The sequence below is a fragment of the Tinamus guttatus genome, unplaced genomic scaffold, assembly GCF_059628265.1.
Source record: "Tinamus guttatus ecotype Peru unplaced genomic scaffold, ASM5962826v1 Tinamus_guttatus_pri_ptg000131l, whole genome shotgun sequence".
Classification (NCBI taxonomy): Eukaryota; Metazoa; Chordata; class Aves; order Tinamiformes; family Tinamidae; genus Tinamus; species Tinamus guttatus.
In genome coordinates, this window is record NW_028288665.1 from 2396298 (window position 1) to 2409337 (window position 13040).

Consider the following 13040-nt stretch of genomic DNA (forward strand, 5'->3'; position numbering starts at 1 on the left):
CCAGAGTGGTCACGGAAAATCATTTCTCTTCAGAATTTCAAGCTGGCTGGTAGTAACATAGAAAGAATTAAATGAAGGACGTAAAGATGAGTAAAAGGAAACCTTAGGAGGTCAACAGCACGACTTAAGGCAGTTCAGGGCAGGCTAACACTCTGGATCTTGGGAGCTCAGGCAAACAAGTTGCAGTTTATGAACCTGGGTGAGAAGTGACGTGGGGACAGCTCCCACATGGGGCAGGCGAGCAGCGCCCGAGAGGGGCATCCCCGGCGCCCGGCTCCGCATCCGCACCCACGGGAAAGCCGGGAGGGCGGAGGAGCTGTGCGAGCAAAGGGCCTATTGCCAAGGGCGCCCTGGGGCTTGGGACAACGTGTGGGCATCCAGCACGCTCTGGTTCCTGAAGGAGGCAGCTGCTCCGCACCAAGCGTGGGCCCCTTAGCTCGTCTCTCCTGCCCTTTGCACTGAAGCCAGGACAAAGAGCGTTCTTTGAGCGGGCCGGGAGGAAAAGCAAGGGGAGCGCTGCATGAATGTGACACTTGTGACAACTGTTCGCTTCTAAAATCAAAATGAAGAATTCTAATATTTTAAGAATGACTGTTTTGATTCACACTGCAAAATCTGTTTTATTAAGAATGAGAAAAGCAAGTCATTTCCAGCAAGCTCTGATAGTTTGGGGAGATGTTTTGTAGGAGGTAGGATTGTTCAGATTGGGAATATGGCTGAGTTGTGAAATCGTGAGGTTTCGCGCTTGCTTTATTTGGTTATGTGTCAGGGAGACATATATCATATGTCACGACACATGTCACGACAAGGCTTGGCAGCACCTGCTCGGTGTGGTTTTGGCCCTGTCTCTTAGCCCGGTTAAATTATCAATGACTCAAACCCCGACTGCGAGTCTACCCCGGCCCACAGACGCGCATCTCTCGGGGGTGCAGGGTGTGCGGTGGGGGGCACCGACCTCGCTTCTTTGGGCAGGGAGATTTAGGCCTTCGAGTCAGAGATCTTTAACTGCAAATATGAGCAGGGCGGGTGGGGAGGGGTGACCCCAGCCGGCGCCCCATCCCCTCCCAGAGCGGCAGGAGACCCCTCCGAGCTGATTCTTCCCAGGATTTTTTAAATCCAGAGGAAAACCACGGATAGAAATTCCCAGCGCCAGCAGCCAGGGGGCCCCGCGCCCGCCCCGCGCCCGCCCCGCCCCCGCGCTGCGCGCGCTCCCGCCGACGCGGGGGCAGCCCCGGGGCGCGCGCGGGGGGCGGCGCCTGCGCGCGGGGGCGCGGCGGGCGCGCGCGCGGCGCGGAGCGACACCCTGGACAGCGCCATGGTGAGTGCGGCGAGCGCGCGCGCGGCCGCCCCGCGGGTCCCCCCGCGGCGGGAGCCCGCAACCCCCCGCGTGTCCATCCCGGGGTGCCCGCAACCCCCCGCGTGTCCATCCCGCGGTGCCCGCAATCCGCCCCGCGTGTCCATCCCCCCGTGCCTGCAACCCGCCCCGCGTGTTACCCCCATGACCGCAACCCACCCCGCGTGTCACCCCCGTGCCCGCAACCCGCCCCGCGTATCCCCGCCCCATGCCCGCAACCTGCCCCTCGTGCCCTCCACCCGGGTGCCCGCAACCCGCCCCTCGTGTCCCCTTGCGATGGGTGTCCACAACCCACCCCAAGTGTCCCCCACCTTGTGCCTGCAACCTGCCCCGTGTGTCCCCCACCCCGTGCCCGCAACCTGCCCCTCATGTCCCTCGCACGGGGTGGCTGCAACCCGCCCCACTGCCCCTCGCTGTCCCCTCAGGTTGCCCTCTACTGCCAGGCCGGGTTTGGGATGTGCTTGCTGGGGAGACACGGCCCCCCTGCCCTCCTTCCCCGCCGTGCTGCACCTTGCAGGGCACCCCTTTGCACAAGGAGGGAGGCAGATGGAGGAGCGGGATCCTGGGGAGCTCCCTGGGGAGCAGCGGGATCCTGGGGAGCTCCCTGGGGGGCAGCGGGATCCTGGGGAGCAGCAAGGGGCAGCCGGCGCCGCCGGGCCTTCCCCCCTGCCACAGAGTGCGTTTCGCCCCGTCCTTCCAGGCACGTTTGAGCACGTTGCATAAACCGCTTAGCGGCAGGGTGTTAGCAGCAGCCCTTGTGTTGGCCATGCGAGCCCGAGTGGAACACTTGCTTCCTTTTTTTTTTCTTTTTTTTTTTTTCCCCATGGAATGAATGTACAATAGCGGTTTAGATTCCAGGCTAGCATTAAGGCAAATTAAAGTGGAGCAATGCAGTCATCTATTTAGCCAGCAGGACCATTTTCCCACAGCACCTTACTTCGTTGCAGTCATAGTAACTTCCCCAAAGGAGCTCATCCTGTTTATAAACAGTGTATTAAGTGTCACACTGACCTTACCAAGTAGGACACAGCCATACAGGTATTTTGCAGCCGTGAAGTCTGAGGCACAACGGGATTGAATGACTTGGAGGTGAGGGGGGTGTCGTATCAGGAGCTTGTGACACGATTGAGAAGAGAACAGTTTTTCTCCTGTGTGATTTAGCAACAGGATCCTTCTTTTCAAATGGCTTTCCATCATGCACTTAAAATTCTGTCTTCCTTGCGTAAAAATCAGGAGAAAAAAAAAAACAGCAATTCAAGCATAGAGAGTATTCAAATGGTCTTTCCATGGAACTTGTTTCTCCTTCCTAATGGTCACATATTGACATGCTGTAAATCTGCACCTATTTCTTGTATATTGTGGTTCCGCAGTCAGCCCAGACTTGGGACAGTGGATAGGAAGAGACCCTCCTAAAGAGGCCGGAAATGAGGATGCATTTTATGCTGTCTAGGACCTTCAGAAAGGGTTTCCAGGAAAGATATCCGCTACTTTACTGAATTCCTATTCCTAGTACTGCAGGGTGGGGTGTAAAAACAAAACGCAGCACTAAGTTAACGCAACTGTGCAAAGCCTGAATTAATACCAGCCACTGATAATGTCTTTATATGTAGCAAAGGCCAGTACAAAGAACCCTGGTATTTCAGAAGGGAACACGTGCTGTTCATCAATACCTGGTGCTGTTAACATCCAGGTGCTCAGATGCTGAACAGCCTGAACCAGTTAAAGTACTTCATTTTAGCTCCTTTGGCCTCTTCTAGGATTGATTTGAGGTCAATCATATGGGCACAAATCAAGCAGAATGTATCTGGCAACATAGACATTGGCAACCTCATATTTGTACTAATGGAAATGATAGTTGAGACCTATCCTTAGTCTGCTGTTCATAGAGCTTTTTAATTAACCTTCAAATTATTTTCGAACTATTGTTAGAGCTGGCAACACTATCTAGAAATCCCCATTCAGAGCCATGCATGGGTGTCTATCATCACAGTTTTGCTCTTCTGCATCTGCTGCAACCTTAGTATTGAAAATTTGCTTGAATTTCATAAGCTTTGGTACTCATAATTACAAGTCTTTTCAGGGAGAATGGTGAATCACAAGGAAAAATCTCAAAATGGTGCAAAAGCTGCAGGTTGCTTTGGTTCTCAGGACTTGAAAGAGTGTCCCTGGAGCAGTCCCTGGTACTGAAGGTACCACCTGAACTTTTGAGGAATAGTGCTGCAATGATGCTAATGCAGCACTAAGAGTTACAGCAAACACGTGCCTAGATATTTAATAAATTAGACCCAGAGCTGAATTAGGAGGGGGAAAAATGCTACCAAAGGTATCAGAGACAAACAAGCAATGAACAGAGATTCTTGCCCAGGTAGCAGGAACCGTAGCTCACTTAGCACTGCTCACTTCTGTAGTGGCATAGAAATAGATAGAGGTGCGTTACCAACACCTCCTCAGCTCAGATGAGCTTCCATCAGCATCACAAGCGTTAAACCACCATTATCTGTGGAGTGTAGCATAAGAAACGTTTGTTTTGTTGAAAGTGTGTTTTGTTGAAGCAGCAAACGCCATCTTCATCTGGCTTTAAAGATTTCCTTGCCCTCCTCCTGGTAGGAAGAGAACAGTAGTGGGGTGACTCCTCTGTTTATGCAGTTCGTTGCAGCTCTGCTTCGTTCAGTGGATCTAGGTCAAATTACGCTGGCTTGGGATTTGGCCTCAACCTTGAACTTTAAACCGATTATAAATTTTGATTTGTCAGTGCACTCTTCACGGGGTCATATCCCACTTTTTATGGAGTAAGAGGGTGCGCAGCCTTGCACAGTAACTAATGTTTACAAAGCGACCAGGTAACACAAATGTAAGCACACACACGTACAGTGATACAAAGCTATATATAATAGGTTTAAGTGTATATACTTCTGTAATAATCCAGCTGGACAGGGGGTCCTCAGGTAGGAGCTAGACAGATATTTTAAATTCCCTTAGAGATTCAGTTGAGCAAGTGAGTTTGGAATTCAATGGAAAATACACCTAATCCTTCTAAGCACTCATAAGCATCACGGACACCATCCGACAGACATCCATTGATAGCAGGACCCAGTTAATAACAGATCTCTATACTTGGGCAGGAGCCAAGAAAAAACCCTGCCTCATGAACCTTTAGTATTTATTAATTGCCCTGAGAACATTCAGAAGAAGAAAGAGCACAAATCCTGTGACTGACACAAGAGCCACAGCTACAGTGTCCAGTGCCAACAAGATCCTCCCAGCTCCATCAGTTTGATGCAGTAGCAGATTTGAGCAGCCCTTCCATCCAGGACCAAGGCAGCAAGCCAAGGCTGTGCCAGTGGATAAAGGATTAGGAAACTGTGAGAAAATGTGCTCAGCAATTGCATTTAGAACATACAGATGGGCATAAGTACTTGCACGGAAACTCAGGATTTGCCGAAACCTTTTGTGGAGATCCAGTGGCAAAGAAACAACGCTTTGATTCCAAAGGGCAGCATGCCATGGAGCTAAGAGCCTCATTTGCATCGCTATTTATAGATAGCTGCTTACAAAATCCTGCATGCTGGCCTGCGTGTTGATTCCTTTCAGCTCCAGAGAGATCCTCTCAGCTCTAGGAGGATCCTCTGATTCTTTAGGACCCATCATTATATCTTCATTATCTTCATTGCGAGCGCTCTGACCTGTGAGAAGAAACAGACTCCTGTTGTTTAGCAGCAGCATCTCCTTATTTTGTTAAACCAAAAAGCTAATCAGATCCAAACCTTTCAAATTCTACCTCCGACTCAATTAACAGTTGTAAAATAAACAAACAAAAAAAGAACAAAACAAAAAACAAGTATTTCTAATATTTTGCAGTATTTCTTTGGATATTAATAAGCTCCATATTCACATAAATGTAGTAGGCTGTTTTATTCCCCGATCAAGCCAGTAAATCATTGGTAGGAATTTGGCCTCAGGTTTTCATGTCATGCTGTATAAAAGTTCATTAACCACTGCTGATTTAGAAGCCGAGGCATTGCTAGACACCTGAAAAATAGTTACCAAATCTCACAAAACTTGAGCCTGAAGAACATAATCAATTATAAAGTAACACTTGTCACAGATACACCCTGAGCTGCAATACAAGAAGGTAGAGAAGCAGCGAGGCAAATTAGGAGGATGAGGTTGAGTGGTGTCGAGATGGAAACCTGTTGGCATGAGCCTGCCTTGTGGTGGACTCACGGATGGACATAAGAAGGATCTCCATGTACACAGAAAGGAAAAGCCTTGTGATACTGTGCTCTGCAACTCAACCATATTATACATGTCACACTTCAGGCTTCAAACATATTAAATTTAGCAACCAGTCTGTAAATTCATGACAGCAGCTGACCTTAGAAATCCATTATCTGCATACCCGCCACGTGGGTAGCCTTGCACTTCCTCCCATGGTCATCTTTGATTGAGGAAGAAAATGGCAAATGTTGGAAGTCCCAAATTGGAGGAAATAGAGCACTTTGTGGAAGAAATGGCTGTATGATGATTTGTAAGTAGAGGCATAAATATAAATATAAATATATATATATATTCATTTTGGATGGGAGACCTATGGGAGACATAAGGTAGCCTTCCAAGCAGTTTCAATGTTGACCTACTAAATCTTACTTTACACTCAATTTTAGGATATCTAGTAAAAATCCCCAAATAATTAGGAATTAAGTAAGATTTAGTAAGTGCAACAAAGCTCAGAATTTTCCTTCTCTTAAAGGCCCTCTAACATAGGCTAATTGCTCATCATCATTTGTGACACTGTAGTTTGCACATGAAGAAAACTCAGTTGCTTGTATTTTCCCTGTGTGACAATAACTCTTGTAGTTTATTTTATGTCATCAGCACATTTTTTATTACCATGCAGCACAGCGTTTAGGATTTTTTGTTTTTCTTGTCAAGGAAAAAGCAGTTTGTACATTCCCATAGTATAACTGATTTCAGAGTTTTGGGCTTTAAAATACCAGCTATATGTGGATTAAACTCTAGGATACCTCCTGTTGGAATTAATGCTAATTAGAAAGTGCCCTCTCTTATCCTGTGCCAGCAGACTGCGCTCTATTATTGGGATTTTATATGCTTTAAGGAAGAGGCATTCTTGAAGTTGATTAGCGTGACTTGAGGCTTTAAAGGAGGTAAAATTAGATCAGTGTTTTTTGGGACAGGAGGAGAGGGTCATAAGAGAACTTCTATGCTTTATTTTTGGTTTCCTTTTTAAACTAGAAAACCAACTATCTTTAATCATATTTTAAGATTTTATATGAGGCAACATATAACCTTTGACCCTTTGAAATCTAGATCTTTCTCATCAAAGATTTAAGAAGAGGGAAAAAAAAAAAAGGTAAGGACTGGGACCAGTTAACTGAACAAGAAGATATTTTCCTCTTCAGACATTACTTTGTGTTCTCAAGTGACGCTTTGGAAAACACGTATCGGATTCTGTTTTTCCCTTTCCCTGTATTACACATGCATTTTCACAGCCAGCCTGAAGTGAAGGAACTTTGCTCCTTACACTTTGCTGTGAGTACGGACAAAACCGCTCCAAAAGGCAGGGTGCCTTTAGGCTGGCAGGGAATGAATGTCTGGCAGAGCTGCCAAGGGCCATTTCCTCGTCAGGGAATTGGTGCATCTTTAATTTCGGCGAGGCAGCTCTGAATAACACCCTGCACAGCCGCTCTCTCTGCTGGCCAAGCTGCTTCTCTTGCAGGGGAGGAGGTTGGCGCTGGGGTCATGTGAGCTCAGCATCTGCTGAAAGTTGGCATTTGTGGCAGAACACAAATGTGGGATTTTAGCATGTCCACGGTTTAATTTTCTCCAATTGTTTGGCAATTGTCCACGCTTGTCAGAAGTCCAGGGAGAATAAACACTAAATCTTGTTTCTAGTTTCTCCATCTATTTTTTCCCATATCTTTATGCAGTCTAAACAACTTGCAGTACTGACCAGCTACTCAGACCCACCCTTTTCCCCAAATCAGGAAGCTCTTCTAGGATGAAGGAGCATCCTGCACCGTGCTTAGAGGAACAGCTACATCTGCCTTGCTTTCTAGCCTGAGTGCATCTCTCAGGATTAGGCACCTTCTCGAGGTGCCATTCCAGAACTGCTCTGCTGTTACACAGGAAACTACCCTGCGGATTAAAAACCCAGTGGTTTTTCTTACTTGGGAGTCTTGTCTTCACTATCAGTACTTGATTCCTCTGGCAGGCTAGCTGCGAGCTCATCAATGTCCCTCTGCAGATACATCTTCTAGTATTAACAGAAAGCTACGAATGAAGCAAAACAAGAACTCATCACTTCAAGTGTCTTCTGGTTTGAGAGGAAGCTCATTAAGTGTTTTTAAGCTTATCTCTTCTTTCACCCTTCTACTATTTTAGAAAGCAGAAATAAAAAACAACTTCCAACCTGGCAATATTGAGGCGAGTTCAATTTCAGCAGTTCTGCTCACCCTCCAAATAGTGGACACCTTATTCCATGAGACTTGCAGATATAAAGTTCATGGAAGGTCCTTCCATCCAAAAAACAAACAAACAAAAAGTCTTAGAAAACTCTGGATCCACCCTCAAAAGCACCCTCAGAAATTTTGCTTCTTCAGATACAGGAAACATTGGCTTCATATGGAAGTTTGACTATTAGAAATCATGAGATGACAGCATCAACCCAATCTGTGCCCAAAATCACCCAAGCCAAAGTGTTTTAAGTCTGTAGAAAGTTAGTTACATGTTCTCTCTAAGATCTTTTTTTTTTTTTTTGACATGTCAGAGATAATACGATATGTTCACACTCCCCATGAAAAGTGAGACACAGCTTGTGGTTTCGTGGTGTTGGCTCCAAACCAGGCAATTTGTGCACACAAGCAGGAGATGTTCTATTTGGGCTCCTTCCTCTGCGCAGTGCCAATAGCTCTGCATTTCAGTGAAAAGTAAGATTGAGAAGCTTTTGTTTTTAGGCAGCTGTCTTACTGAAAGAAACATCTTGAGTCAGTATAGTATCTGAAGTACAGATAGTATCTGCAAAACTCTTGAAAGATGAAAGAGTAGGTGAAAGCTATTTTGCTTACAGAAAGAGATAAACTCAGAAAAATCCCCCACAATATTCTAGAGGAAAAATGGTTCTTTTTTAATAGCCCTTTGTTTTTACTAAATTATGCATACCCATTTTTTTTTAAGAACGAGGTTTAAAATATCAGCATTTTTGCTTGGTGTGAATAAGAGGAAACGATTCCCTTCTGTTTGGTACTCAAGGTCAAGCACCTTTGAGACAAGGTAGAACTCTGCTCAGAAGAATGTTTTTATTGAAGATATGAAGTTCAAACCTGTGCAAAAGAGACTTTTAGGAGATTGAGGGTGGGATAGAAAAACAGCACAGCATGGGAGACTTGTACTTTACCACTCTACAGGTTTGTTTTCATAAGTTTAAAGATTAAAAGTATTTCAAGACCCTGACTCATTAAACCTTGGGCCTTAGTGATATTTAGTACATGTGGCGCAAGCACTTAGAAGAAGCAAAATACTCCAACAGATCTTGAACATTTAGGAGATAAGGAACATCCTGATCATTTAAAAAACAAACACATACCAGTCTCTTACTCCTCAGGAAATTTGGGAGTCCTTACGCTCTTTTGTTTCTTTTATAGATTTCCTACCCCCATACCTCTAACCATTCCTTCTCCAGATATCACAGAATCACAGAATGGTTGAGGTGGGAAGGGACCTCTAGAGATCATCTAGTCCAACTGCCCCACTCAAGCAGGGACACCTAGAGCACGTGGCACAGGGTGGCATCCAGGCGGGTTTTAAAGGTCTCCAGAGATGATGCCATTGATAGACATTGATGCAAATCTGATGCTTAGCATCTCTGAACCCAATAGGTGATTGTTGGAGTGAAGAGGATAGAATCTTGCTAAAATATTAAGCCATGCAAATTAACAATAATGAGCCAGTATACACCAAAGTAATCACAGCAACATTGACGTCTTTGTACAAAAAGACAAAGAGACATTAGACAGCTATAAGAAATTCAGTCACTGACTGAGACTTGGAAGACAGTAAAAAATTTATTACATAAAATTAGCTTTCATCTGACTCAATAAGCCGATCTGGATACATTTTGATCAACAGTTAGTTGATCTGATCTTCTGGTAAATACAATGAGCAGCTGAGTCTAAATTATGAAGGAGAAATTGTGCAGTAAGAGTGAAGGAGTGATGAGATTAAATTAGAGCCCCCAGATAACAGAGTGCTTAGACCTAGCTAGGAAAAGTACTAGAGTCATCTTCAAATATCTCCTCCCATCTTATCTTGTAGGATTTTGTTAAAATTTCTTCCATTCAGATGGATTCTCTTCAGAAAATAGGAATATTTGCATTCCCTTTTATTTTACTGCTTACCCAACTCTCATTACTACCACCATTTCCTCCCCTACAACATTTAGAAAATATAGCATCTTCCCACAGACTACAGAGAGATGTGTAGTTCTTTCTATAATATATTTTCAAGGGGAAATGTAAGTTGTATAATGTTTAAAGGTTGGATTAATCATCATTACCTTCCCCAGTTCTTTTGGCCAACACACACTGGGGGCAAATAACTCTGTGTTTGCTAGTTAGCTTGTTTTTCTTCCCTTCATTTTTTTAGGATAGGCACCTTCACATTTAATCTGTTTTTAAGAATATCTCTGGCAATACTCTACCTATTTTTAACATACCGAGTAAAATGAAAAAAACTGCAAAGTTTATTATATTTACTAGTAAGAAAGAGTCATTCCCAACAACATACATTCAATGCAAAATAAGAAGTGATGCTGACCCTTCTTTGAAACAAGAGTAAATCTAAAGAGGCTCAGAGCATCTACTTCACTTGTGGAAATTTGAGCTCATGAGGATATTTGTTTTCTGGAAACAGGTACTGGACTGCTGCTTCTGATGTATATCAGGTCGCAACGAGGTCAGGCTGACCTTGCAAGTGTTTTCTTCCTGTCACCTGTCTGTCCATGCCAGGGCACTGCTGGACCTCATCCATGCCTAACAGCTGAGGGAATCAATGTATTTCCACATGATCTCTGTCTTTGTAATGTCTGTTTCCACGTTTGCTCCAAGAATTATTATTGTACTTTCAGGGATGGTTAAATCAATCCAGGTGGGTGGGACAGTCACCGTGAGGCAGAGCTCTCATGTAGACATTAAGTCACATGAAAGCTCCTGACTTTGTGACGATGTATTTTACAGGTTGGCTTAGGTTGACCATATCAGGTGATCTCCCAGAATTACGAGGAAAGTTGTGTAAAAAGCCTCTACCAAGAAAGCAAACATAGATCTTCTAGTACTGGACATAATTGAGAAAACAACTTAAACAACATATCATAAGACCATTTCTGTAGCTTACTCTTTGATGCAATGAACACCTTTCTCTCATGCTTTCTATTCCAAATAGTTACAGTGACATGCTCAGACTATAAAATTCTTCTGCCTTTAATTTTTCTTTAAGTCAGCAGTTGTATATAACTGAAGTTTATAAATGAAAATAGATGAAAACTACAATCAAACTGATAACATAGAAGTGTTTTTTAAAATTCATAAACTTGAAATCTGTCTGATCTTCAGTTTCATTGAAAGTTTTTTTGATTTTTATAGATAGATAGATAGATAGATAGATAGATAGATAGATAGATAGATAGATAGATGGATGAAGAAAATTCAGTTCTTGAGATTTTTTGACCTAAACCTACAAGTTTCTCTCCTAGTGCAGAGTAAATTATACTCACAACTAACCAATCGGTAAGTTTACTGGAGCGAGTATTCTAGCTCTATTCCTCACATGAAAGGTAGACTGTTTTGTACTTGACTAGTGACCTAGAAGTGAAATTGAAAGGCTTTGCATGTGCTGGAAGATTAACGCTGAAACCTTAGGCGCTAGGATCCGTGCTCCATAATCCACAGCAGCGTGCTATAAACACCTCCTCCTACTCCATTCTTTTCTTTCCCCTTTTTGGCTTACACCCCTGTAACTAGTTCAGGAGAGGCTCTATGTCATGGGCAGTAACTCATCAAGAAATGATGTAGCAAATAGCTACAAAGCAAGAGCAGCCTGTGTTTCTAGTGAGCAAATACCAGCCACACTTCCTTCATCCAAACAGTGAAAAAATTCTATAGCCTGGGTGCTGTTCATTTTAAGGATGTGGCTAAAGCAGGCTACAATATAACCCCTCTCATCAGTCTCCGAATGGTGAAAAATAGAAAAAAAGAAACACATTATTTTGTTTTTCCCTGATACAAAGCAATTCTTTTATTCTTCCTCCTTCTCCCCAGTGCTTCCTCAGAAACACTGCCACAAGCCAACCTGCAGCACTCGGCTGCTTTGTTTGGGCTCCTTTATTCCAGGCTTTGAAGATAAATTAAAATCGTAAGGCCCTACTTCAAGAGGCAGGTCTGACTGTGGACCATTGCACCTCTGTGGAGCTTTGCTCACCTCAGTGACATCCAGCAGCCAGCATGGCTTTTGCCCACTAGCACCGTGCTATAATAATGCCAAAAAATGCTCTCCCTGTTAGATGTCCTGATTCTTCTGAACCTATTCCCATATGGGAAGGGGATAGATATGTCCCATTTCCTACCTTGTTTAATAACCTGAGCGGGGAGCGTCTATATTGGAGTAGATCTTGATGCATTGTGTCCTTGGTACAGTGCTATCACAGTTCTACTTTATGTTTATAGGTGCATTTTTTTAGCTAAAACAGATAGAATCCGTAGTTGGGCAGATTTCATCTCAGTAACTCTACTCAAGGTTTAAATAAGATGTTATTAAAGAGTTTGGAATGCAAAGCAAACATCAGGGTATTACTGCAGGTATTTTTCTGAGTTTTAATCCCAAGTTGATTCTTTCTTGATTTTCTGAATGTGTGTAGGTCAGTAATCTCAGTTCACAATTACTCTTTAAAAATATTCTAGCTTTATTGTGGCAGTCAAAAGCATAACTTCTAAAACATGTTTACCTATGAAAATAAGAAGCTGATGTTTTAAATTAGTACAAGTTCTGGACAGAGCGCCCTTAGCTTGGGGGATTCATAGTACAGAAGATTCTACAAAAGCTCGCCAAGGACGTGAACATCTGTCTGTTCCCAATCTAGCTGTGCCAGAAGATAAGATGCCTTAACCACACAGCACCATCCCTTTGCTAGAGATCACCGTCCCACAGGGTTGCTCACGACACCTCCATAGCTCATTTCACTTAGGATGAGCCTAGTTACTAGGGAGCAGCAACTCCCTTCCAGTTAAGCAGAGTCACCTCAACTGAAACCCCCAGTGATTGTGCTGGGGTGGTGCCAAGAGGCCTGGGGTGGTGGTAAGTGCCCAAGGAAAGCCAGCTGTGTGCCATCAAGTTACCGGGATGCTGCAACTCAGCTGTCTCTCACAGTGGCAATCAGCATGCCCAAAACGCAACATCTTGCTAGCCCCTTTTTTTTTAAATATATATTTAATAAGGAGCAGCTGCATAAAAGGGAGAAGGTTTGGCTTATGAGGATAAAAGTATTTTCAGGGCTGTATTTAGGGCTGTATTTTTTCCTGAAGAACTAAGGTATCCTATCCTAACATTGTTTATTTGCTCTTAGAAGGGTTCAAGAAGTATTCTTCTGCACATAGTTAGTAGCTATAGCAAATTAAAA

The 13040-nt window shown here is 44.0% G+C and overlaps 1 protein-coding gene across 1 annotated transcript in view; it reads left to right on the plus strand.

Annotated features, from left to right (window-relative positions):
* The first annotated feature begins 1293 nt into the window (after window positions 1–1293).
* The window catches only part of ELOVL2 (ELOVL fatty acid elongase 2), a 34034-nt gene continuing 22287 nt past the window's right edge, over window positions 1294–13040 (plus strand). Inside the window, exon 1 of the mRNA XM_088521742.1 lies at window positions 1294–1318. Coding sequence (XP_088377868.1) covers window positions 1316–1318 — 3 coding nt within the window. The 5' untranslated portion in view covers window positions 1294–1315. The remainder of the gene's footprint in view (window positions 1319–13040) is intronic.